This window comes from Giraffa tippelskirchi, chromosome 4 (assembly GCF_054371585.1).
Source record: "Giraffa tippelskirchi isolate mGirTip1 chromosome 4, T2T-mGirTip1v1.2.pri, whole genome shotgun sequence".
Taxonomy (NCBI): domain Eukaryota; kingdom Metazoa; phylum Chordata; class Mammalia; order Artiodactyla; family Giraffidae; genus Giraffa; species Giraffa tippelskirchi.
Genome location: NC_137278.1, coordinates 71,142,753 through 71,170,060, shown reverse-complemented (window position 1 = coordinate 71,170,060; position 27,308 = coordinate 71,142,753). Strand labels below are relative to the sequence as shown.

General features: G+C 42.1%; 1 protein-coding gene and 1 long non-coding RNA gene across 6 annotated transcripts in view; one reads left to right on the top strand and one right to left on the bottom strand.

The window, feature by feature from the left end:
• Positions 1-27,308, bottom strand: part of FSHR (follicle stimulating hormone receptor) — a 182,138-nt gene that overhangs the window by 5,833 nt on the left and 148,997 nt on the right. For 2 of the 5 annotated variants that reach the window (XM_081593770.1, XM_081593774.1), the window contains exons 5-9: positions 22,009-22,080; positions 20,741-20,818; positions 15,302-15,370; positions 15,116-15,190; positions 477-662 (exon numbers count right to left, since the gene is read on the bottom strand). In XM_081593770.1, the coding sequence (XP_081449896.1) occupies positions 477-662; positions 15,116-15,190; positions 15,302-15,370; positions 20,741-20,818; positions 22,009-22,080 (480 nt within the window). The remainder of the gene's footprint in view (positions 1-476; positions 663-15,115; positions 15,191-15,301; positions 15,371-20,740; positions 20,819-22,008; positions 22,081-27,308) is intronic. The other 3 variants (XM_081593772.1, XM_081593773.1, XM_081593771.1) reach the window with 2 other exon arrangements.
• The window catches only part of LOC145546596 (uncharacterized), a 172,388-nt gene that overhangs the window by 109,066 nt on the left and 36,014 nt on the right, over positions 1-27,308 (top strand). The gene's annotated exons all lie outside the window — the stretch shown is intronic.

Below are 27,308 nucleotides of genomic sequence, written 5' to 3'. Positions count from 1 at the left end.
GGGTTTGATCCCTAGATGAGGAAGATCCCCTGGAGAAGGGAATGACAACCCACTCCACTATTTTTGCCTGGAGAATTCCATGGACAGAGGAGCCTAGTGGGTTATAGTCCTTAGGGTCACAAAGAGTCAGAATGACTGAGTGATTAACATTTTGGCACATTTATAGGATACAGAGTTTGGGACTTTAAGTATATACCCTTATTGGTATAAAGGGAAAAGGGAACAAACATTTATTAAGCATCAGCTATGAATCAGGCTTGCTTGGTGTTTTTCATAGTCGCTCATTTAATATTTGGTAGGTAGCCTGCCATGTGGGTAGCTCTCTCCTGTGAACCCATTTTCAAAAAGAACACTAAGGGTTTGATCTAGAACTTGCCTAAGGGATTTCATCATGGATGCAGAAGTTGTGGACCAAGCACTCCATTGGAGAAATGCCCAAACAGGGCTCAAGGGCTGGACAGAGAAGACTGACTCACGTTTGCCGCCTCCAGTTTGCGAAGGCACAGCAGTGGCTGGGGTAGGTGAGGCTGGCCTCCACGAGTGTGACAAATTTTTCCAGACTGGGAAGCTTTTTTAGGCGGTAAGTTGACTTGGCCCGCAGCTTCTTAAGATTTTCTAAGCCATAGCTAGGCAGGGAATGGATCCTGGTTCTTGAAATATCTCTATAAGGAGAAGAGGCAAACATAACCTGATTACCACGAGTCTGATTTTTTCTGCTCTGTTAGCAGTCAAAATAGCAGTCATAGTAGACCTGTTTTTACATGAGGGAGGAGGGAGACTCCTGTTCATCCAACGTACCTCAGTCGCATAAATATTTGTCTAAAGGGACATTTTGCCCTTGTGTTCATGGTAGGAGGATATGGATAACAGGCTGCTCTGTATCCTGGATGTACTACTGATCTGGGGCTTAACTGTAGCCCTTTCCCCTTCCACAGTGTCTCTTTAGGATACTCACTAAATCACATAGGATCGAGGAAGTGAGACCACTTCCTCCCCACCATAAAACCAGATAGTAAAAATATATGTCTTGAGCTGGGTTGGAATCTGTGGCCATATTTCAGAAAAGGATGCGAAGAGAACACACTATAAGAGGAAGGAGTATGAGGTGGGCAACAGAGGTACCCTCGGCCCAAAGTCAGAGTGTCAATGGGGAGTGGTGGTGATGACTGTGGAATCCATGGACAGACTTGTCTGCGTATATACCCTGCCCGCTACCTATTAGATTGGTGACCTTGGTCAAGTTACCTCACTTCTCCATGTGTCAGTCCTCTCAGTTGTAAAACAGGCATGGTAATAATCATACCTACCTCAGAGGGTGGTTGTGAGAATTAAACGAGCTAAAGTACATAGCAAACCTCCTGACCAACAGACAGCACTTGAGGACAGGCAGCTGTTATCAGCAATCACACACGCAGAGTTGTTCTTGCTTTGTTGGAGAGTCTGTGCCTCGGTGACCCAGGGGGTCTATACAGAGACCAGTGTAAATGAACATTTGAACCCGGTTCCTGTCCCTCGAGGGCTCCAGAGTCCCATCCTTGCTGGCAGCAACACCAGTGACATTGGCAATTTTCTGGCAGCGCTTTTGGCAGCTGCAGCCTTCAAAACAACCGTGACCAGCTGGTAGGTGCAAGGAGATTTAAATGGTACTGGCTTAGACCTTTGGGGGTCAGTAGGCTGGCCATGAATGAGTGCTTCTGAAGGGGGTGGTAGTGATGAGCAGATGGACTCATTTCAAGTATCCTTGGATATACTTGGTAAAAGGAGAATCTTCTAATGTCTGCATTTCCTCTAAGTCAAAACAGTAGGCACATAGGACAATGAAACTTCGGGGTGTGAATATATATCTGCTCCCCCAGATGTTCTCCCAGTCTGGTGAAAATCACTTCCTCAAAGTCTTGTTTTCATAGGGTCATTTATTCTCTTGCTCAAAAATTTATAATGCTTCCTGCTGTCCAGTGAAACCCACTCGTAACTGCTGCCCTGTTTGTCTCTTCCTTTTCCAATCCAACTTCTTATACTAGCTGTCCATACTTGATGTCACTATTTTCTCATTTCCTAATCCAGCTCAGTTTCTTCCCAACCCCTAGAGAAACAGTACTCATTAAGTCACGTCTTAGTTCTAACCTTCTTGATTTCTCAATTACATTTCACGTGGAAAACACTTCTCCGTTTTTCTTGGCATCACATTCTTTTAAATTTCTTCTGACATCTACTTTGGCTTATTTCTGATTTTGTTTTCTTTCTCCTCTATCTATTGGAGTTCCTCTAAACTCAGGCCCCTTTCTGACTGTACATAATCTTCCCAGGTGAACTTACTTTCTTGATTTCAAATACCAGGTATATACTGATGGCTTCTCTGTATATACCCCAGTTTAGATCTTAGTTCTGAACCCCAAAGCCAGATAATCCATTGCCCATCAGATCTCACCCTTTTGATGACTTGCAAGTATCAAAACTGAACTTACCATCTTCTTTTAAAATATGTTCCTCCTTTTGTTTCCTTATCTTAGCAAATGACTCCTCCATTTCCCTCTGCTCTTGAGGATAGAAACTTGGGAGTTATCCTTGACTCCTCCCTCTCCCTCCCTTGGACTCAATTTCTTGTTTTTGCAAGCCTAACTTTTACATTTGTTTCAAATTGGTCCACTTTTTTTGGCCACAACTTTAGTCTAAGTCATCATAATCTCTGCCTAGAGAGACAGCAGTCTCAATAACTGTTCTTCTTGTGATCATTGTATTAAGGTTCTCCAGAGAAACAGAACTGATAGGATATATAGAGATACATAAGAGGATATTTATTATGGAATTTGACTTGCACAGTTTTGGAGGCTGAGAAGTCTCATGATATACCATCTACAAGCTGGAGAACCAGGAAAAAGTTTGTGGTGTATAATTCAATCAGAGTCAAAAGCCTGAGAACTAAGGCCACTGGTTTAAGTCCCAGAGTTGGGAGACCCAAGAACCAGGAGGTCTGATGTCCAGTGCCAGAGATGGATATTTCAGCTCAAGAAAGGAGACACACTTGCCTTCCCTCTGCCTTTTTGTTCTATGAGGGTCCTCAACTGATTAGATGATGCCCGCCCACCCTGGGGAGGGTGAATCTTCTTTACTCAGTCTATTGTCTTATGAAAACACTCCCACAGATGCACTCAAGAATAATATTTTACGAGCTATCTGGGCATCCCATGGCCCATTCAAGTTGATTTTAATTAATTTACTTACTTAATTAATTTAAATTATTTAATTTAATGATTTTAATTAATCACCCTGGCCATCTAGCTCTAAGGCAATTGTTACACTGCAGATTGGGTGATATTTTAAAAATCCCAATTAGATTGTGACTTCCTGCTTATAACTAGTCAGTGATTCTCCATCGCACTTCCAGTGAGGTAGAAAGCGCTGAATGTGATGTGCTGGTCTTTGCCTGATCTCTCTCATATTCATTCTGTGCCCTTTTCTGTGTTCTGCTCTGTCTTGCAGGAGAGATGGCCTCCAAAGTTTCCATTTCCCAGGTACCGCCTTGTCAATCAGCTTTCAGTTGTGTTGAGCAAATGGCACTGGTGGGATTGGCAGGTGGGAGGAAGGGTGAAGTGGGGGCATTTCTCATCCCTCCTCTGCCTCAGTCAGCGGCTTCTCTGCGACTCCAGCTTCATCAGGCAGATCTGTGGAGGATCCAGCAGCTACCAGTCATCCCAGTTCTGTGCTTCAATTAGATCACATCCTCACTTGCTCTTCCAGTCTAGGATTAGTAGCAGTTATCTACCATTGCTAATCCCTGGACTGCTAATTCCCTGCCTGATACTAAGGGAAATTTACATTTTCAGAGTTAATGATTATCTTGATGCAATATCTCTGTGTATTTTACTTAGTCCCGCTCCTTGTTAGATACCCAACAGATCAAATTTGTCATTGCTATCATTCAAATACTTCAGAGTGCTTGCTGATTTTTGCTTGCTCATTCCATCACTCCTAACTATTTCCTTATTATCTCTATTTGGATGTAATAAGCAGATGAAGCTTTAAACATTGAGCTCCCGATCTTACCCCAAACCTTCTCTACTTGCAGCCTTTCCTGTTGTTCATGCAAAAACTTGGAAGTCACCCTTGACTCTTCTTTCTCTCATACCCTGTGTACACACCCTCAGGAAAATAACTTGGCTTTACCTCCCACATGTATCTGGAATTTAACTGCTTCTCACAACATTCATTGCTGTCACCGCAGGATAAAAGTTCTTGGTGTTCCAAGGTCTCTTTTCTAGATCTTGCATGTGTGTGCTAATTCTGTGGAGCTGGGGTCCCTGGAACTAAGAGTCTGATCCATGAACCTTTGTTGCTGTGGTGAGTCTTCACTCTCTGATGCTGAAAGATCCAGCTGTCCTAGCCTGTTCAACACTTAGCTTTTCTGTTGTTGCAGAGATTCTCAACTTTCTTTTCTGCTCTGAAAAAATTCTCTCCAGTTTCTCTCTTCAGGCAATTGCTCCTCTGACCAGTTCTGTTATTGACACTCAAATTCTGGTCCATGGGACCAAGTTTCTATTTTGCCTGGTACATGGGCTCTTCTTTTTTCCTTCAAATCTGGAAGGGAGCAAAGATTGCCTGTTCTGTCTAAAACAGTTCAAGGCTTCCTACAGAGACTGAGATGAAGGCATAAACAAAGTCCTTCAGGAGTAATTTAAACCAGGGGTATTATTTATTACTTACCATTAGCATTTTTTGTATTTCTGAAATCAAGTGATACAAAACAGAAGACTCTCTTTCTTAGTTATGCCTTCACCTCTTAATTTTAGAATATACAAAAATCACATTAATGAAGATTTCCAAAAATAAATGTTTATATTGCATGCAATGGCATCATATTTTCTCATTGACTCTGTAAGTCGATTAAAGATGACTGCAATTTCTTCATACTCTTCCACAGAGGGTCTATTTGCCCTTCCTTAGAATCCCTGTGATGTCTGTGGACTACAGTAGAGTATGATGAAAGTGTTGCTCCGCCAGTTCTGGACCTTGCTTCTAAGGGCACTGATAGCTTCTAAATCTTACAGAGCCCTAAGCTGTCATGCAAGAACTCTGAATGCCCTGAGAGTGCCATGCTGGAAAAAGTCTAAGCCAGGTATAGAGGGTTCTGGAGGATAAGATGCTGTGTGTGTGTGTCTGTGTGTAGAGAGGTACCAAGGAGCACCAGATACTTGAGTGAAGAGGACAACTTGCAGTACATCCCCCAGACCAGCCACCTGAGCTGACATCAAGTGGATCAGAGACAAGACAAGCTCCCTAAACTTCCGAACAAAACTGTGGGCAAAATGGAACAATTGCTTTAAACCACTGAGTTTAAGGATAGCTTTTATGCAGAAATAGAGAACTCAAACAGATTCGCGCTGACTCCCATCATCTGCATCATTTTTAACAGCTGTAGAAGCATTTTTCCTTGAAAGCCATTAAGAGTGCAATAGCACTATAGTCTGTATACTTTTCTGCCTCTCTCACTTACCATTTTTTTCTTTATATACTAGCTCTTTGTATTTGCATTTTCTGTCTCTTGTAGGGCAGAGGACTCCTTGCATGCTCAGCAGTGCCTTCTACATAGTAAGCACCCAGAAGATTGTTGCTTTGTTCAAAGATAGGCTAAGGAGTGGCCCTGATGGAGGACTGGGAAAGGAAATTGATAGATCACCCCAGCCAGCTGTGGTGTCTTCTGACCTCTTGTACTTAGAAAGGTCTGATACCTTATATTGTCTTTTCTATTGTTTCATACTGTTCAACTTTTCACGTATATTTGTTTTGTCTCCTCAGCTAGATTTTAGATGCTCTGAGAACAGGAATTACTAAGATACTTTTGTGTTCTACCTGGCATTTGGCACAGGGCTGGGCTCAAGAAATCTATTCAGTGGAGAGTTGTCTGATTAGCAGAGATGCCTCAGCATTACGAGAAAGTGAGAAGTTGAAGAAAGTCTTACAGGAGAGCATTTCTAAAGGGAGAAGTGTGCAAGACAGACTGAGAGAGGAAATCTGGATTTAAAAGGATCTCAGCTTAACAGTGCTTCTGCAGCAGGCAATTATTTGTGATGGAGAGTATCAAAGGAACCAAGGAAGGGAGCATCCTTGTGCAAAGTTTACAAGGAGATAGACACAGATTAAAGAATTAGTAGAATAATGTGTTGGATGGGTTGACCTGTGTGTGGTTCAGTGACTAGGAGTTGGATGGGGAAGTCTTCTTGGAAAGCACTGGTGCCTGTCTCTCTGCTCAGTGTTCTGGTGCTAGCTTATATTGCGGACTCCTCATCGCAGATGCAAAATATGTGAGTTGCTGTCATTTGCACAGGTGGCTCCACTTCTGGAAGACTGTGGCATCTTGTCAGTATCTCAGGATCCAGATCTTCTGCTGGTGGATGTTGAAAGGAGAGAGTGGTTGGTAGGAGAGAGATGCAGAGTCACTTAGAGTTTGGTAAAGCCAATTCTTTAACAGAAATGGTTCCTGGGTGGGAAAAGTGTTTGTAGAAGTGTTTACTTCAAGCTTACTGGACACTTGCTAGGGCAATCAAACAAGGAAACTATCATAAGACTTCCTTATTTTGGACTGGCAGAAAAATGTTTCTCTGGTACCTCCACAGATTAAGAAAAATCTATAAATATTTATATCAGTAGGGACAAAGAGGGGATAAGTAGATACTGTTCAGCATGGAGTGAGACTTAAACTGCAAATATTCCCACTCTTGCTCTGTTCCCCTAACATAAATACACAGACACACAGAGTCTAATCACTGACAATTCCTTCCTCATGACCTGGAAATCTAATGTTAGATTTTAATTCCTTTGTAAAAGCATATTCCACTCTTAGGATGTAACTATCCCCAGGGGGAATAACAAAACAAGGCATTATCAGTTATTCACATCTTCATGGAAGTGGGTTTGTTGTGACTACTGGCTTAGAGAGAGGCCTAGAACGGAAAGCACAGCAGTGAGGGGTGTTCAGAAGGGTGATTCTGAGCAACCATATTTTGAGCAATTAAGGGAACCCCAGGATGGGATTTGGTCTCTGAGCCTTAAAAGCCAGGTGGAAGAGTTTAGAGTTTCTTTGAGCAGAAGAAGGACTTATTGAAAGCTGTGATTTTATTAGATTAGTCTTGAGAGCCTTAAACATGGCACACAGTAGGTGTTCATTCATTATGGAATGACTGGAAGGAGAAAGGATTGAAGGTAGGAAGGGGATGGAATGGCTATTACACAAATGTGGACGTGAGATGAGAGCTTACCTCCTCACACTGTCGCTTCATCTGTTAAGTCACTGTATCACATGGCAAAGATTTATTGGGTGTCTGCTCTGTTACTAAAACCTCCTGTGAATTTCTGCAGAGATTATAGTTCTGAGCAGTAGCTTTTGTCCCTCTACAAGAATGAGATAACTTGGGGCTGGTACTGTTTGTTTTTGAGTCTCTATATCTGTCACATCCATCCAAAGATGAGCACAATAAAGGACAGAAATGGCAAAGACCTAATAGAAGCAGAAGAGATCAAGAAGAGATGGAAAGAATACACAGAAGAACTGCACAAAAAATATCTTAATGACCTGGACAATCATGATGGTGTAGTCTCTCACTCAGAGCCAGACATTCTGGAGCGTGAAGTCAAGTGGGCCTTAGGAATCACTGCTGCCAATAAAGCTTGTGGAGGTGATGGAATTCCAGCAGAGCACTGTAAAAGTGCTGCACTCAATTTGTCAGTTAATTTGGAAAACTCAGCAGTGGCCACAGGACTGGAGAAGATCAATCCTCATCCCAATTCCCAAGAAGTACAGTACTAAAGAATGTTCAAACCACTGGACAATTGTACTCATCTCCCATGCTAGTAAAGTTATTCTCAAAATCTCCAAGATAAACTTTACATAAACTGAGAACTTCCAGATGTTCCAGCTGGGTCTAGAAAAGGCAGGGGAACCAGAGATCAAATTGCCAACATTTGCTGGATCACAGAGAAGGCAAGAGAATTCCAGAAAAACATCTACGTCTGTTTCATTGACTATGCTAAAGCCTTTGTGTGGATCCTAACAAACTGTGGGAAACTCTTAAAGAGATGGGGATACCAGGCCATCTTATCTGTTTCCTGAGAAACCTGTATGCAAGTCAAGAAGCAACAGTTAGAGCCCTGAATGGAACAACTGACTGGCTCAGGGTTTAAAAAGGAGTACAACAAGGCTATTTATTGTCACCCTGTTTATTTAACCTATACTCAGAGCACATCATGCAAAATGCTGGATTGGATGAGTTACAAGCTGGCATCAAGATTGCTGGGAGAAATATCAACAACCTCAGATATGCGGATGATACCACTCTAATGGCAGAAAGCAAAGAGGAACTAGAGAGCCTCTTGATGAGAGTGAAAGGAGGGAGTGAAAAAGCCGGCTTTAAACTCAATATTAAAAAAGCAAAGATCATGGCATCCAGTCCCATCACTTCATGGCAAATAGAGTAAAGGTGGAAGGGTAAAAGGTAGATTTCCTCTTCTTGGGCTCTAAAATTACTGCAAATAGTGACTGCAGCCATGAAACTGGAAGATGATTGCTTCTTGGCAGGAAAGTTATGACAAACCTAGACAGTGTGTTAAAAAGCAAAGGCATAAATTTGCTGACAAAGGTCTGTATAGTCAAGGCTATGGTCTTTCCAGTTGTCATGTATGGATGTGAGAGCTAGACAGTAAAGAAGGCAAAGTGCCGAAGAACTTATGCTTTCTGATTGTGGTGCTGAAGACTCTTGAGAATCCCTTGGAAAGCAAGGAGATCAAACCAGTCAATCTCAAAGAAAATCAACCCTGAATACTCTTTGGAAGAACTGATCCTGAAGCTGAAGCTCCAATACTTTGGCCACCTGATGCGAAGAACTGACTCACTGGAAAGGACCCTGATGCTGGGAAAGATTGAAGGCAGAAGGGGATGACAGAGGATGAGATGGTTGGATGGCATCACCAACTCAATGGACCTGAGTTTGAGCAAGTTGGTGTTGGAGAGGGAAGTTGGTGAGGAACAGGGAAGCCTGGCATGCTGCAGTCCATGGGGTCATGAAGAGTAGGACACAATTTTGTGACTGAAGAGCAATGAACATCCCTCACATCTAGCAGAGTACCAGACACACATTGAATAGATGCTCAATCAACACCTACCAAATATATGACATGTAAGCCCTGCTATGTTCAGTGAATGAGCGAGGATGTCTGCTTTATTACTGACTGTTCTTAGGACTGGTGGGCTGGACAGGAGAAGGGGTAGTAATAGGCGGGTGTTTTTAATCCTTGTCTTTCAGGCTGGTCTCATGATGGCAGTCTTTCTTTATAAGGTCCCACTTTGGTTAACATTTCAGCCCATGCTCCATTCTGGAAGTGACTGGTTTGAGAACTGAAATCCTGAAAAGTAGTCCCAACAGGAGACATCATAAGACAATGGCTGACAGGACTTAGCAACCCTGAACTGTTTCAGCATTGTTAGCATTCTTGATTTTGAGCTACAAAGCAGAAAGGGAAACAGCAGTCAGTAATAAGATGCTGAGTCAGGAGAGGCAGGCGTTAAATTGTGCTCTGTGCCCTGTTTAATAAAGTGCATTATAGCCAGTGCCACAAATTTGATTTGAACAATTTCTATTTTTCCCAGCAAAGATGTTATTACAGGTCAATCATTTCCATAAGTGAGAGCACATTTCTGGTGTATACTACACTGACAGATGGTTAGAAGACCTCTTTCATGATCCCAGGTGAAATAAAAAGGCAATTTACTATCTATAGGACTGTGGGTATACTGGTAATGGAAGAGAATCATTCTTATACAAATAACTCAGTGTTTGAATCTGAACTATCAAATGAATCTGAGCTATAGCCAAATCAATTTGATAAACCATCAGAATATGATTGTACTGGCTCCAGCCTGCAAAAGCAATGCATTAAATTTTCCCCACAGGAAACAGTTTCCCAAGGAAACAGCAATTGCTTGATTGCTTCAAAAAAATAAAAGAAAACTTAAGTGAGTTCAGAATGTCAGGTGAAAACTCAGATGGCTGCTGATGTTCAAGGTCAAGACTCATGAGGGGGAAATCAGGATGCTAGACTGCTCTTGGAAACTCAATGGAGCTTGTCTGTGTGCTCTTGGCTTTCTCTGCATCTATTTCTCTTTGCAATGGAACATCTTATACTTGTACCCTCGGGTGTTCAGGGGCTCCCTGTTTTTCACTCAGCTAAAATTTTTGCCTTCAGGAAAGGAGTTATGATTGGTTTGGGTGCCCTCCCCTTAACTCCCTTAGAATCCTTTGCATATATGTACTGGGCAAAGCACTGAGCCTGCTGGGAGGAAGATACACCACTGTTGGCTCTTGGAGGAGATATGGAGACCGGGCCAAGCTTCCCAACTCCCAGCCTTGGTTCAGGGGCCGTGATTCTCAGTGTACTTTCTGGACCAGCAACGTCAGCTTCACCTGCAAAGTTATTAGAGATGCAGGTTCTTAGGCCCACCCCTGACCTGCTGAATCAAACCCAATGGGAGTGGGGATTAACCATCTAGAGTTTTATAAGCATGCTGGGTGATTCTGATGCATGGTCAAATTTAGAACCATGACTTAAGGGCATTTGAGGACCACTTACAGCTGAGGTGGCCCATTGCTGAGTTCTGCTCTGGGATTTGCCCTCACCTAACTTACCCAGGACTTAACTTCTCCCCTGGGCCTGCCTGCAATCAATGACTGTTGATGAAAATCAGCCCCTTGCCTTAATTCAGTCAACTCTGAAGGGCCATTCTAACTCCAGAGCTCCCCCTAGAATCAGCCGAAACTTCTGTTGCAAATGCATTGTAGTTCAACTTCCCTCTTATCCTGATTCTGCTTCCATCAAGTACTCCCCATAGGCTCCAAGAGCACTCTCCAGGAAGCCTTCTGCATGCAAATACCCACATCACAGTCTGCTATTCGGTGAGAGGAATCTGACCCAAGCCACAGTCACAGCCCTAGCCTGAGCTGCGTCTACAGTGAACTGAGCAGTATACACACATTTCTTCTCCTACCCATGAACCCACAGCACCAGCATGGGCTTGTACTCTGCACACACACTAAACAGGCAGTCTTCAGGCCAGGGTTTATCTGGGATTGGCACATAAGGCTGGAAATAGAGGATAGACTATGTCCTAGAACCCCAGGTTAGCAGCCAGAGAGGCTGGGAAGACATCTGCAGACTAACCTGAAAGCCCCAGAAAAGGAGGCTCGATGTTAAGCTGACCATCCTTCTTGCCCCCAAGGGGAGGAAGAGGAGGAGATCAGCAGTTAGAGATTGAGGTGTAGCCCAGGATCTTACACATATATCCTAATGCATTGAAATGAAAAGATGTAGAAATGTATTATCCCTCTCTACCTTTTTGCGTGCTTGCTAAGTCGTTTCAGTCGTGTCCGACTCTGTGTGACCCCCATGGGCTATAGTCCACCAGGCTCCTCTGTCCATGGGATTCTCTGGGCAAGAATACTGGAGTGGGTTGCCATGCCCTTCTCCAGGGGATCTTCCTGACCGAGGGAACAAACCTGCGTCTTTTATGTCTTCTGCATTGGCAGGTGAGTTCTTTATGACTACTGCCATATGGGAAGCCCCTCTACCTTTCTCAGTTCAGTTCAGTCACTCAGTCGTGTCTGACTCTTTGTGACCCCATGAACCGCAGCATGCCAGGCCTCCCTGTCCATCACCAACCCCCGGAGTCCACCCAAACCCATGTCCATTGAGTCGGTGATGCCATCCATCCATCTCATCCTCTGCCATCCCCTTCTCCTCCTGCCCTCAATCTTTCCCAGCATCAGGGTCTTTTCCAATGAGTCAGCTCTTCACATGAGGTGGCCAAAGTATTGGAGTTTCAGCTTCAACATCAGTCCTTCCAATGAACACCCAGGATTGATCTCCTTTAGGATGGACTGGTTGGATCTCCTTGCAGCCCATGGGACTCTCAAGAGTCTTCTCCAACACCACAGTTCAAAAGCATCAATTCTTTGGCGCTCAGCTTTCTTTATAGTCCAGCTCTAACATCCATACATGACTACTGAAAAGACCATAGCCTTGACTAGATGGACCTTTGTTGACAAAGTAATGTCTCTGCTTTTTAATATGCTGTCTACCTTTTTAAGTCATGGCAAATGCTTCATAATTCCTTTGGATTTTCTGTAAATTTTACTCACTGGACTCTGCAAAACTGCTGGTGATGACGTCATCCCTCTTCTTGCTGGCACTCATGGCAGGGCTGGTTGGAGGTCTGTGTTGGTGTTTTCCACTGGAGACCCTGGTCAGACATACTGTGCAGTGCCTCAGCCTGGGACCTACTTGTCAACGTCAAGGGACACATTCTTCTATGCTGTGTGTGTGTACCTCTTACTAGTGTTCTTGGGCTGGGGGCGGGGTCTGGTGTTTATAGTTATTTTTCCCCCTATTTTAATTCACAGTAAATTGAGGGTCCCTTTTAGATGTTCAGTTGGACCTATTGAAGTATTTTAGGTGACATGGTATGGTGGGAATGCATAGGATATGAGGCAGGAGACCTAGTTTCTGGTCCAGGCTCTGCCACTTAGTGCAGCAGTGTGATGGTTAGCAGGTTACTTCCCATTTCTGGCTCTGGTTTCCTCAGCTGGGTGATGAACTAGATGAGATCCTGTCCAGCTTGAATGTTTTCAGTTGCAGACAGTAGTTAAGGTGCTGCGATGTCATAGTGTACCTGGTACAGGTCACATGTGGAAACCTACCCTATCACAGACATGTTCTGCCATAAAAGATAGGGGTGCTGGTTTAGGCATGTTCAAAACCTTTAGGACTGTTCACTAAGTGAAATTAACACACTATTGTTCTCCTGGTCAAAGACATCAAATACACTTTCTCTGTTTGTCTCCCAGATACTCTAAGAATAAGAAATATTGACTAAGCATTACAAGTTCTAAGTGTATTAGTCACTCAGTCATGTCCAACTCTTTGCGATCCCATGGACTGTAGCCTGCCAGGCTCTTCTGTTCATGTGAGTCTCCAGGCAAGAATACTGGAGTGGCTTGCCATTCCCTCCTCCGGAGATCTTCCTGACCTAGAGATCGAACACACATCTCCTGCATTGCAGGCAGATTCTTTACCAACTGAGCTACCAAGGAAGCCCTGCAAGTTCTAAGGACTCTGTATTGAAGCACAGGGACTGTATGCCTGGCGCTCCCCATTTGTTACCCCCAGGTCCTACTTGATGCTTCATAGCATACATCATGGTTCAATATATTAAGTTGCATATTTAGTTCTATTATCTGACTCTCTTTTATAAATATAAGCTTTTTGTGAGGAAGAACTTTTGTTCCTTGCACTATATATAGTGCATAGCATAGGGCTGGTGCTTAAAAATCTATCTGTTCAATGAGTGAATATACATATATTCACTCTCTCTATATATGTATATACACATACACTTACATATATATATTATTATTAAGCTTCAAACAGTATTAGGACATGGATATTATTGTTCCTGTCATTGTTTTAGGTGAGGAAACTGAGGTTTAGAGAGGTGAGAAAACTGGTTTTAAAACCTGGGTAGTCTTCTCTGGCATCTCTGCTTTAATCATGCAAACATCCCTTCTTTCGTACATGTTGCCTCTTTGAAACCAGGCGTTCTGGAATGATCTTTGAACTTATTCAAAGAGACAGTCCCATATAAAAGTTACAACAGATCCTTTATCATCGTTAATAATCATTAATAGAGTTTCTGCTCTACCACACAGGATCTCATTCTAGAGATAAATGGGTTCCAACCTGAAGGAGAATGCAGCTGCCCCCTGGTGTCTGTGGGGAACTGGTTCCAGGACCCACTGCAGCGCCACAATCCATAGATGCTCAAGTCCCATGGCCCTGCCTTTCTTATCCATAGTTCTGCATTAAGGATTCAACCAACTGCAGACAGTACATATTTATTGAAAAGTATCCGTATGTAAGTGGACTCATGCAATTCAAACCTGTGTTGTTCAAGGGCGAACTGGAAAGCTTTTTGGTGAAAATGAAAGTGATGTTGATAGATGGTAGGTAGGTAAGTAAATAACCTATGTACTGACTGCCAAGTAAGAGGTACAAGCTAGTGGCTCTCAAGTGCCTGAACTGACCTCAGGATAGCTATGTAACAGTCATTCTGCAAACCTTTACATCTATTCACGTGTTTATCTGTTTCTTTGTTTACTGTTTCTTCTTGCATCTAACTTCTTCCTTCTGGATACCTTTCTTCTTCCTGTAGTACATTTGTCCATAGATGTAGTAGGTCTTGCTTAGAGCCTGGGGAAATACATTTTAAAGAAGCTCTTGCGGATCTGGGCCCTTCAGCCATGAAGGCTGTGGGAGTTGCACGAGGAGGAAGAGTTCACTGTTAGCAGAGATTGTCAGTGAAGAGCTGGGGGTTGGAGTGACCCATGTGGAAGGGAAGGGCAGGGGCAAATAAAAACCGAGGAAAGTCGCTCTTGGTGGGAGAAATGAAGATGAGCAAGCAACAATAGAGGAGAGGTGCTGATACAGTGCCATGAGGCACTGAGGCATTCCAAGAGATCTGGAATTGAGGCAAAGAGGATCCAAACATAAATGTGTGTATTTCTCACTGGTTTGAACAAAACTCCTGGACCCTGAGGGTGAAGATGAAGAACTGTGCTTTCCCTTTCAGGGAAGAGATGTATAGCAGAGTGGTTAAGAGTGTTCTAGGAGTCAGACCAGTTTGGTGTTACATCTGTGTTCTCAAATTTCTGTGACCTTGGGTGAATTGACCCCTCCAGGGAAGCCAGTTTTCCCTTCTCTAAAATGGGACCAAATAGCTCCTATCACAGAGGTTATTATAAGGGAATAAATTAGAAAATGCCTCTTACATTTTTGAAACACTCTCTGGGACTTGGTAAGTGCTCACTAAATAGTTGTTGTTGTTATTGTTGTTACTGTATTGATATTTAGAGTGTAGATCAGCCCTAAATTGCCCTGTACACCTTTGCAGATGACATAGATAAAATTTGATCTTAATTGCCAGCCCTGTCCTGTAAGCATCCCTGAACGGGAGAAAGTTGACTGCTAACTTACAGATGCTGATCTCTTTCACTTGGAAGCGAGGGAAGCTACTCACAGAATGACCGGTCCAGAGGCTCCCTGGAAAACATCATTAGGTAGTTCTTCCAAATTACTGTTATCACTTAGATTCCTGGGGATGGAGTTGAGAAAAGAAGGAGGGAAACACAAAGCCACATAAACATCACTGTTCTAAGAGCCATTTCCCTCTAAATGGCCTAGAAGAATAGTCAGGGCTACTTACAGCTCATCGAGTTGGGTTCCATTGAATGCACAGTTGTGTATTTCTTGAATCCCATTCTTACTCAGCCATCTGAAATAAAAGACCCATTAAAAAACCAATAATGTCAGATGTAAACAGTACACGAGTTTCATAATTGGAAGCACTGGGGCAAGGTCAGACAGCACAGGTTAGTGGCATAAATAAAATACCACCCTAAGACTCACGGAGCAGGGTGGAAGGGAGACTGATTTATCACTGTATAACCTTTTGTAACACTGGAAGTTTGCATTACGCGCATTACTTATTCAGAGAAATCAATGAAATTTAATTTTGAGAAGGCACATTTAGGCATAGCAGCCTGGATCCTATAAGGTCTTTGCACACATCGTTCATGTGCAGAAATGATGCCATGGGAGGAGCAGACAAAGATCTTTCCCATCCTGAAGGACAGAAATCATACAGTTATTGAACAAGTGTCTGTAAGACAGAGAAAGAATGTATTGTATCCCCTTTCTCTATTGCCTTAAGCCTCTCACTCATGCTCATTCACAGCAGTGAGCCTGGCTGTCATCAAAAAGTGATCTAATTAAGCTGTCAGACAACCTGAACATCTCCCATGACCCATAGGGACCTGGCTATTGGAGGTTTGTGGAGGTAGCTCTGGGTTAAGCCAGAAAGGAAGAGAAATCAATTACAGAGGCTGTGGGCTGTGACAGGGTGAGATGGTGTGAGCGGGTGAGGGAGGAGGCTCTGGGGGAGGTTGGACGGGATGGGAAATCATCATCCAGATTGTGCGAAGGTCAGTGAGCAGGTTTGCCTGGACAGGGGAGCCCAAGGACACCTTGGGCTGACAACTCTGCATTGCTGTGCTCCTGGATGGATCTGAAAACAAAAACAGAAACCCAAGGTTGGGAAACCTTAGCCCAAAGAGCCTCTGATCACTTGCTCTTGATTTGCCGTCAGGTCCTCTTCCTTGTCCGGCTTGGTGGGTTTGAAAATAGCACTGTTCCTAGAGCTGACCCAGGGACACTCCCATGGGTCCAGGATGTTGAGAGTTTCTGTTGCTGCAGTGGGGAGCCCAACAAGCTTAAAATCAAAGGAAGACACTGTGTGTGTTTCTCTTTCCCCTGAAAGCTAGTTAGCTGAAAATCCACACAGGAGCAATGCAGGTCTTTCAGAACATTAGCAACAAACTGGTGGATTCTGATGGCTAAGAAATAGCTGTGCACCCCCAATCCTGCCTGCCCCACACTTTCCTAAGTGTACCCAGCACATCCAGCCTTCCTGACTGATTTGTCAGCCTGTTGGCTGGGGGTGACAGTGCTGAAGCATCTGTTCCTAACCAGTGGGAGGTAGATCCTAGGGGCTTTGGACCAGACAAAGGAGTCAACAAGCTTTTTCTATAAGGGGCCCAGTAATATATTTTAGGTTTTGTGGGCCAAGAGGCAAAATGAGAATATTACATAGATACTTTGTGTTAGTCACTCAGTTGTGTCTGACTCTGTGTGACCCCATGGGCTGCAGTCCACCAGGCTCCTCTGTCCATGGGATTTTCCAGGCAAGAATACTGGAGCGGGTTGCCATACCCTCCTCCAGGGATCTTCCAACCCTGGGATTGAACCTGCATTGTCCTTTCCCGAATTGCAGGCGGATTCTTCACCATCTGAGCCACCAGGAAAGTCACCAGGTACTTTATATAGGTAATTAAAAAACAATTTCCGTGAGATTTTTATTGACCAAAGCATAATAGTAATAATTGAGTACAATTTTTTTGTAATATAGGTTTACTATTGAAAAGAAAGGATTTTTTTTTCTTTTGTTTGGAGTAACATTTTGCTTCATTTAGGTTCAGCATTCATGTTCCTTATCATCAAAATCTTGACTTATAGAAACAAGTCCTAGATCAGGGACTAGATTTGGCCCATGGGCTGTAATTGGCTGACCCTTAATCCAGCAAAAGTGGTGAGCAAATCCATGTGAGTACCGCTTATCCTTTTTCTATAGGCTAGATAATTAATACTTTTTTCATGAATATAAATAGATGTGTCTATGTAAAATGCAGACTAATTTAAGATAATTATTGTATTCAAAGTAGCCCTTTTTCTTTATGGATTTTCTTAATCAATAGATGCCATCGTATGCAGAGGAGGTAGCATTTTTTGATGTCAATAATGGATTATCACACAATAAACAAATTATGTCCAGAATTCCTGCCCAGGGGGTTATGTTAGGCAGTAGAACTCTGAAACTATCACCAGAGAAGCTGGTATTTGTCAAGTACATGCCTAGTCTCTTAAGAGAGGTAGTGCTGATTTTAAAACCAGCCTCATGATGATGGTGATGACAAATAGGGCAGAACATCAGCTAAGGAATAACTGAATCATGGTTTTCTTTAGTCTTTTTTTGTCCTTTCCCCAGTATGTTCACTCATTGAAGGCTCAGGAAGCCCCAGATGCAGAGTCTGTCCTCTTTCTAAAGAATGAAGGTGTGGGAAGACCTGGCCCAAGAAAGCTCACTGAGGGGCAGGCAAGATGGAAGCCAGTTGAAGAAGCAGGAAACACATGTGGAGTAAGGCCATAGCTAGGTACTTCCCTGTCCAGACTTTCTGGTTGTGTGGTCAGTGGAGAGGTGGGGAAGGGCTCCAGGGCCTCCTTGTGGTGGGCTTTTACTCTTCATTTCTCCCTGAGCCGCTAGCCAAGTGTCTGATAATCCTACATTGTTGGACTATTTAAAAAATATATTTACTTATATACATATATATATAGAAAGGGGGTTTAGGACTTTGAAAGATGCAAAGAGAGCTTTCGCCATCATCAGAGCTACTTTGCCAGTTTTTTTTTTTTCCCCCCAAGTACTCTTGGGTGTCTCTAGAGGCAGAAAGTGCCCCTATAGCCAGAAGTAGGGCCCAGACAAAGAACAACTGGCGACTTAAACTGTGAAGAGTGTGGACCTTCTGATTCTGTTATATATGGATTAAGGGCCATCCGAGGTTAAGGGGGAAAAAAAGAAAAATAAAACTTTTCTCACAAATGTGAATTTGTCCTTTGGAGGCATGTCTGAGAAGTGTTGGTTCTTATGAAAACTGTCCTCACTAGGAAAGTAGTTCTGGGGATCCACGCAATATCCATGGACAGGAGTCAGTGAAGAGCAGCTATGATCTCTATTTTTTATTTTTTGTAGTCTTGGGTTTCTGAGATGGTGTCCCAAGTTCTTATTTCCTGAAGTTCTTTTCCTCCACTTGGGAAGAGTTAAGAGTTAAGTAGGTCAGGAGAGCTTGCTTTCTGTCTGATGTTCGGGACAAAAAGGATGCAAATCAGTGTGCAAAACTGTGAGAATGTTATTAGTACACACCAGTTTTTAAAAAGTGAGATAATTGACATCTGACATTATGTTAATTTCAGGTTCCCACTTATATGTTTTCTATAAAAATACTCAGCTCCCTGGTGGTCTGGTGGTTAGGACTTGATGCTTTCATTCCCCATGGCCCAGGTTCAGCCCCTGATTGGGGAAATGACATCCCACAGGCCTCGGTGCAGCCAAAAAAATAAAAAGAACTCTATTAATAAACTTGCCACATGAACTCATTTTGAATACATATATTTGAATCACAATATTTAAAAACGACACGTATGTTGAGAGCAACATTTAAAACAGCGCAAGCATCCAGGTAGTTCTGATTCTGTTGATCACTAAGCTCCTCCCTCCATTATGCAAGCCAAGAATCCCTTTGCTATAATGCAGCAGGCCAGTGGTACTCAGATACTCATCATTTTCCAGAAGTTCTCTTTTACCTTTCTGTTTTAACCTTCTTGGCTTTGGAGATTGTTTCCTCTGCTTCTCCTTTGCCAATGCTGTGGCTAAATTCCACTCATCTTTTAAGGCCCATCTTCCACCCAACATCCCTTCTCAGCTGCCTTCCTTCTCTCACTTAACTCTTCCTTCAACTCTCATGTCAAATTGCATTATTCCTTCTTTATGTTTAGAACAATTACTTTTATTTTGCACATATTTCCTACCACTTATTTCTTTTGCTTTCTTGTTCTCTCATGATTCTCAACTCATTCCAACACACACACACACACACACACACACACACACACAGATTTCAAATATCATGAGCAATATTAAGTGGATTAAGTATTATCTACAATTTTGTCCTACTGCTGTGTACTCTGAATCCATGCCTTTGATTTTGTATTTTCCTTCATACATCCTATTTCTCTGCTAGTCCCTTTCAAATTTTTCTGTTGATTCTCTGTAATAAATTTTTTGGGCTTCCCTTGTGGCTCAGCTGGTGAAAAATCCGCCTGCAATGAGGGAAACCTGGGTTTGATCCCTGGGTTGGGGAGAGCCCCTGGAGAAAGGAAAGGCTACCCACTCCAGTATTCTGGCCTGGAGAATTCCATGGACTGTATAGTCCATGGGGTTGCAAAGAGTTGGACACAACTGAGTTATTTTCACTGTAATAAATTTACGTCAAATACTGTGTTTATCTTTATTCTTCAATATGTCCTCCTCTCTGCCTACTATTTCCCTCTGTTCCCTCCCCTTCTCTTTTGTTGTTGTTTTTGCTTGCTTGTTTTTCATATGGATGGGTCTCTGGATCATATTACTGCTTTGAAAAGAACCAACATTCTTTCTGGAGTAGAACTTGCTTTTTTTTACATAACTGCATATTGAAGCACACACATATATTTTAAAGAAACACAGCAATTTGTGAAGTGTAAAGAGAAAATACTTTTCTTACATAAGTAATTGCAATTACCAGTCCCCCAAATGTCGTTCTGTGCATTTAACTTCCAAGGATCCCATAAGCACTTGGGTAGCCTGAGTGCCCTATTTCCTGGCCATCTTGGGAAGTGGATAAACTGCTACACAGGCTGCTGGCGCAAACGATTAGAAGATAGTTCATTAACAATGTAGAGTGCATTTACAAACTTTCCCAAAAATCATAGAGAGTAGCTCAAGCTCATTAAAAAAACGTGATTGTTCTAAGCAAATGTGAAGTCATCTTATATGCCCAGTGTGGGGCTGAACAGGAGCCGCTTGGCATGGTTATGAGGGAATATCCATATCTTCCTGATTCAGACTCCTCCTTGGTCTTTTTCTTTGGGCAACAAAAGCCTTGCCAGGCAATAACTAGCTTTATTGATGCATGAGTTATTCTGTCCCTCAGAACAGATGTTACATCACAGGAGACCATCATTCAAAGAGCAATTTTAAACACTTGAATCGCACCACAGAATCATAAATTATTAACATGGCTCCATGCTGTGATTTGGAAATATATAAAGATGGGAAGTGAGAGAAAAACACAGAACCGGAGAGAAATTGGAATGGCGAAATGCCAAAGTTACCATCCCTCCCGCCCTGCAGAAAAAAGGAACATACCATTATGACAAAGAAAGCATTACATGAAAAGCCAAATGTTACTTCATTGGATTTTTTTTCTTTACTTACACAATCATACTTTCAAAACTTAGCCCCATGAAAGAATTTCTTTCAACTGTGTGGATGTTTATATTATCTTGAATATCTCTAGAAGAAAGTACAGACAGATTAGGTGTTTATATCAGCTCCAACCCATGTCACCTCCCCGCATGTAATCTACTTGGCATGGTGTAGTCTTTAACTGAGGTAATGCTTGAATAGTTATTGTTCTGAAGGATGAGCTCAACGTTTGGGAAATTGATGACATCTAATTTATCTCTAGTATATCAGTTCTTAAAAACGCAATTGCAGAGATGCAATCTGTTACATCTCTGAAAGTTTTCTAGGCTAATTCAACTGTGTGAGGTTCTAATGTACTCATTTATTATCATTGCCTCCACAGTTGGTACCTGCTCAAAATGACAAAGTCACTTAAGCTGACCTTTTATTTCTACCAAACCTCTCCATTCACCTTAGTTGGGCCTTCATCTTCCTCCATTTCAATCTCCTTCTTAAAGCTAGTTTTCTTCCTCTGACCTTTTTGAGTCACGGAAAAGTTTGATCATTGGTTTTCCTCTTCCTGACTGAAAGGATGAAGAAAATCTCATTTTTCTGTTTGTACCTCTCATCCTCTGAAGCTTCCCTGTTGAGTTTGATCTAAACATTTAAATGTAAAAGGAGTAAACTGTCTGGGACAATTTGAGAAACTAAAGGGGATTCTCTATTTTCCTCTCTCCCTCCCTCTCTCCTTCCTCCCCTTAGGAAAGAGATGTAATGAGCTACCTCTTCCTTTTGGATCTGTCCAGATTCTTACAATCTCACTATTGAAAATAAACTTGCTATTGTATGTTGCCTTTTCTGTTGCTCTTTCAAAATAGGTAACTTGGGAAAAGGTAAATACATTGTCATTAACACTTCAGTCAGGTGATTTCTTTATGCTTAGGGCAGCCTGGGCATTCTGGAAGGAGGAGGGGAGGCTGGTGGAAGACCAGGGGAGTTACAGGAGGGAGGAGTGTAAAGCCCTCAATAGTGAAGAAAGGAGAGACTTCCTGATTTGTTGCAAGCTGGCTCTGTTGACAACTGTCTGAATGAGGAGCCTGCTGACTCAGCCTGCTGACTAAACTGAGATTAGCTGGTCTTTAGGTAAAGCCAGGGTGCTTGCTGTTTACCTTCCTACCCCTGCTCATCCAGAGCAACACATTTGGAGGATGTAGACTACACAATGCTTATTACAGGCCCAGAGGCTGTTGGGCAGAACAGCTATGAGTAAAGAGTTGGTGACCAGTCTTCAAACTTACAGTAAAACCTTTTGGAGAGACTGAATCTTGTGAACAGCTGGCAAGCGCTTAATACCTGTGTTGGATATTAACCTAGAGAGAGACAAAATAAGAGTGAGTGAAAAATGAAACTGGCTGTTTTAACAATTGCCACCGTCTAGGCTTTCCAAATACAAAATATCCATATTGAGCTTTCAGAAAAACTACCAGAAAATCCCATAATACACGTGAATCATGCTTATGTTTTCTATTTTAAGGCTCTAATCAGGGTTTAGGAAGCTGCTGATACCTTAGAGAAAAGAAACTTACACTCAAACACAAAGATGGACACAATGCACACTTTTGCTAAAAAAAGAAGGAACATAATCCAATAGTAATTTGCAACTGGACAACAGAATTTTCCTAAATGATCCCATACTTCCAACCTCTACATACTCTTTGAAGAATTGCGTCTTCTCATCTCCAAGTGATTCTGTTGATATTAGGGCATGAATTCCACACCCTCTGACCTCAGAGGATGCATGTGGGCCCATCAAACTCTCTCCTGGGGAGAAGTTGGAAGTTGGTTAGAGCGGAGTCCACTGATGCCATCATGCTCGTGAGATAGTCCCTACATTTCTAGAGCTGAGATTTCCAGAGCTATCTTGGATCCTTCCCAAGGCTTTCATGTCTTGGCCTGGGTTCCCCAGGAAGCCAAGCCTGAGATAAAGACTGCCTTATAGATAGTGTATTTGATAATATGACTTCAGTGAGTTGGGACAGGGGAAATGAAACAGAGATGGGGGAAAGGTAATCAATATGAGTTGAGTTGGCCAGCATCACTGGTGACTGGTCTTTAATGCAAAGGACTGGACGTAGGACATTTTCAAAATGGGTATAAAAACTGTTGCTCTGAATGAGGGAGAAAGGGAAGCATTTATTCACTGACTACTATTTCCTATTGGTTGACGGCATCCCCATGATGTTAACTCTCCACTCTGACTTGTACACTTGTGGATGCCCGGAGACTTCCCTCTGGGCATCTCTTACATTGGTGTAGAAGCTTCCCTGGGACTAGAAATGAGAGGAACACAAGGTCAGAGTAGGTGTTGTCCAGCTGAAATTAAGCTGATTGAAATTTGGGTGGAACTGGCTTCCACAGCAGTGGTGAAGAAGATTTTAAATTGACAGTGAAAGTTGTCTGGCATACTGTTTTTTCAGCATTTCTCAGGCTCCTGTGAGATACTCAAAATCCTTCCAGTACCTCCCCACTCCCATTTCCATTTTCTCTTTGTGTCTTACCTACAGTCGATCTTTTTGCTGGCAAGCTAAATAACCTTCACCAGTATGCTCATCATTGTGAAAGAGCATGTGTGTCTGGGGTTTATGATTCTAGAGTAGACTTTGGTGTCCTGCTCTTTGCTTCTGTATTCAGAGAGCCCATAAATTCTGCCTATGGATGCTCTGTAATTGTTCTCAGATGTTTTGCTCCTGCTTGGTTCTCAGTGATCCACGCAGAACACATCTTCATCAGTTCTTCTTCTGACTATTTTGACAGCCCTTGAGATGGTCTCCCTTTGTTTTTCGTTTGTGGAAAAGGGCTGTTACCATGGTTTTATTAAGACTTCATTGTGCTATTTACTTAAAAATTTTTTCCCACTGAAAAATAAACTGTTTCGTGTAGAGATCTAAGTTAACACAAGCATATACAGCTGTCTAACAGCCAGCACACTCAAGGTAAAACCCAGTGCCACCATCCTTCAAATTATGCTGTGTTGCTCCTTTGTACAATAGTTACCTCTCCTTTTACTTACTGTTCTTACCAACCATTGATCAGTTGCTATTTATATAATTTTGCCTTTTCCAAAATGTCATATCAGTGCAACCATATATTATGGAACTTCTTTCATACAGTATAAGGCATTTGAGATTCTTCCATGTTATTGTATGTATCAGTAGTTCACTGTTCTTTATTGCTGATTAGTCTTCCTTTAAATGGGTATATCATCATTTGTTCATTCATCGGTAAAAGAGCACCTGGGTTGTTCCCAGTTTTTGTGATTATAAAAAAATACTGCTTTAAACATTTGTGTATTGTGTGTGTGTGTGTGTGTGTGTGTTTGAGTGAGAGAGACCAAGACTGACAGAGGGAGAGAAAGAGAGATCATTTCTACTTCCTTGGGTAAATATCTATGAGTGGGATTGCTAGGTCGATGGTGAGTGTATGTTTAACTGTATTAGAAACTGCCAAACTGTTTCGCAAAGTGGCTGTACCATTTCGTATTCCAACTAGCAATATATGAGAATTCTAGCGGCTCTATATCCTTTGGTTTTTTAAAAAGATGTATTCTTTGAATATAAAAATAATATATATTTATTGTGAGACTTATGGAAACATCTACAGAGGACAGTAAAAATCACCTCTAGATTCACTACCCAGAGATAGCTACTGTTAACATTTGGAGTTTGAAATTTCTAACCAAAACAAATAGATTTCATGATTGCTCTCCATCACCTCTGAGATTCTACTCAGAGAAATACCAACAGAAACATTGCCATAACTAAATATCTGCTAGCTTGACACACTCCTATTCTACATTTGTTATTTAATCATATCCAGCCTTCTATTTTTAGATCACTTCCCATGGGTCTATGGAGTATTCTTCTAATGAGACATCAAAGCAAAGACCACACTTAATATTCTTTGACAATCTATGCTACTATGTGCAGATTGGGAATACAGTATGTGCTCATAAAATACTAGGTTAATTGGTTGATGTTTCTAAAACATTTCTTGCTTCTGTCACCAGAATTTATTAAAACCCTTATCCAGTTAATTTACTTGTCAGGTATCATGGCTACTTGGAGTAATTCATCTTAAACAGGGAAAGGGAGGTCTGGAGGCCAGGAATCAGGAGAATGGACATGTTAAGAACTTGACACAAGCCATTTCATCTTTCCAGACTGGAAAGGACATGGAATGTGTGAATATCAAGGTAGACGTTATATCAGACACTGCTCTACCCTGCTTCACATTCTTTTGTTCCATCTTTTACTCTAGTGGTTACCATAGCTACATACAGATTTAACTTAGCAGACGCTGGCCTCAGTTATACTGGGTCTCTCTCATTTTCTACCCTAGGCTCCTCGACCATCTCTGAGTGGGACACTTGTAAGAATCTGCTCAACAATTTTGAGGCAGGGGGCAGGTTGGGAAGTACTAGGAGGTTGCCATCTCATAGGGAAACTTTTCTAGTGGTGAACTCTTCCATCCCTTGGGTGAACAATTCTGAACATATTCTAAAGGACACCTTAGATGCACTCTAGCATAATCAGGCATGGTCTCCTGGTGGCAGTCAGCTGATAAGATATTTCTGAGTTAGCTTCCCTCATTCCTTCTTTTCTTCTTCTTAGTCATCTAATCCCTCTCCTCAAGTTTGAATGTAAAATAAACTGCTTATTTGTTGAGTCCTTGTTCAGATATAGTTTGGATCACCTAGACTAAGAGAGATACTAACTTCTACCAAGTTTCACATTTTCATGGACTCACTGATGGTTATCATCTGTGTTTACTCCAAATTTGTCTCCAGTTGCAGCCCAGCTTCGTTTCTCTTCCTTCTTGTACAGTAAAGTTTCTAGAAAGGGTTGTCTGTGAATGCTGCCTTCATTTTCTATGTTCTCTTCCTCTTCAGCTTGTTGAGGATGCTCCAATTTGTTTTCATGCTGTATCTCTCCACTGAATCTACTTTTGTCATGCCCCATGTCTACTAATCCATAAACAATAGATCTAATGGTCACTTTAAATTCTCATTTTTTTTATGCCTCTCAGAATTCAGTACTCTCTGCCAAGTCTCTCCCTTTTATTAGTTTCTGTCCAGTTGAGCTTTTCTATTATTCCGCATCTTTGTTACTGCCTTTAAACTTTTTTTGTTGTTGATGCTGCCTCTATCTGTGGGCTTTCCTGGTGGCTCAGACGATAATCAGCCTGCAATGAGGGAGACCTGGGTTCGATCGCTGGGTTGGGAAGATTCCCCTGGAGAAGGTCATTGTAACCCACTCCAGTATTCTTGCCTGCAGAATCCCCATGGACAGAGTAGCTTGGTGGGCTACAGTCCATGAGGTTGCAAAGAGTCGGACATGACGGAGCAACTAAGTACGTTGCACATTGCCTCTATCTGTACTCTGAGCCTTCTGCCCTGTTTCTCTCATTTTGCTGGAAAGGTCTCATTTCCCATGGCTTCAAGTAGTGTTGATATGATGACCACTCCTAGATTTATAGTTGACTTCTGACCTTTCCAGTCTATCCCTAAAGTTTACTTCACATATCCTGTTCTGGACATCTCCTTGGCATAGTGAACTAAACTAGTTCCCCCACTATTACCTTCACAAAACTGCTCTTTCTCAGTTCTTCCTCATAAATAGCACTCCCATCTATCAATTGTTTGTTAGAAATGTGACATTAAACTTGGCTTCTTCACCCTCATCTCCCAGAATTCAGTCCATCTCAAAGTCCTCTTAGATTCCATTTCCAAAATATTTCTTGATTCCATACAATTTCTTCCTTCTCTATCAACACCATTCTAGAACAAACTGCCATCATCTTTCAAGATTTCTGTCATAGTCTACTGCTTTCCAGACATTTAATCCTGTCCTTTGCAAACCCATTCTCCATTCAGCACAGAGCATTCATTTTAAAAATGTAAGTCAGATGACATTAGTTCTCTGCTTTCCTTTAGTTATTTCCCATAGTAAAATTTTTACTCTTTACTACCTACTCTTGCACTCTCATCTGATGTCATTTCCCCAATTCAGTTCAGCACCACAGCTTTCATTGAAGTTTTCAGATACAGTAAGTTCTTCCCTGTTTCCAGGCATTTGCTTATGCTCTGTCTGGAAGGCTTACCATCCATGCCTTACCTGGCCAACCTCAACTCATCCTTCAGGGTTCAGTTACAAATGTCATTTTCTGAGAGAAGAGCTCCCTGATTGCCAAGCTAACTTAAGGTTTTTGCTTTTTCCCTGTATAATCATATTCTTTTTTAGCAATTTTCCCTTACTACCTCTCATCAAAATTCTCAACTGTATATAATTTTGTGTTTATGTCCTACTCAACATCTGTGTCTTCAACGAGATTGAACATCTTCAACATCCTTCTGATGACAGAAATCATGTTTTTTCCTGAAAACTCAATGTTGACACAGTGGATGACACATGTCAATTGCTTGTGTATGTACCAGGCCAGGCAATGTGTTATGTGTTGTCAGAGATGAACACAAAAAAGGAATCACTCACTAGCTATGTTTATCATACCTAATGGATTTAACATTAGGTTAAATTATCCA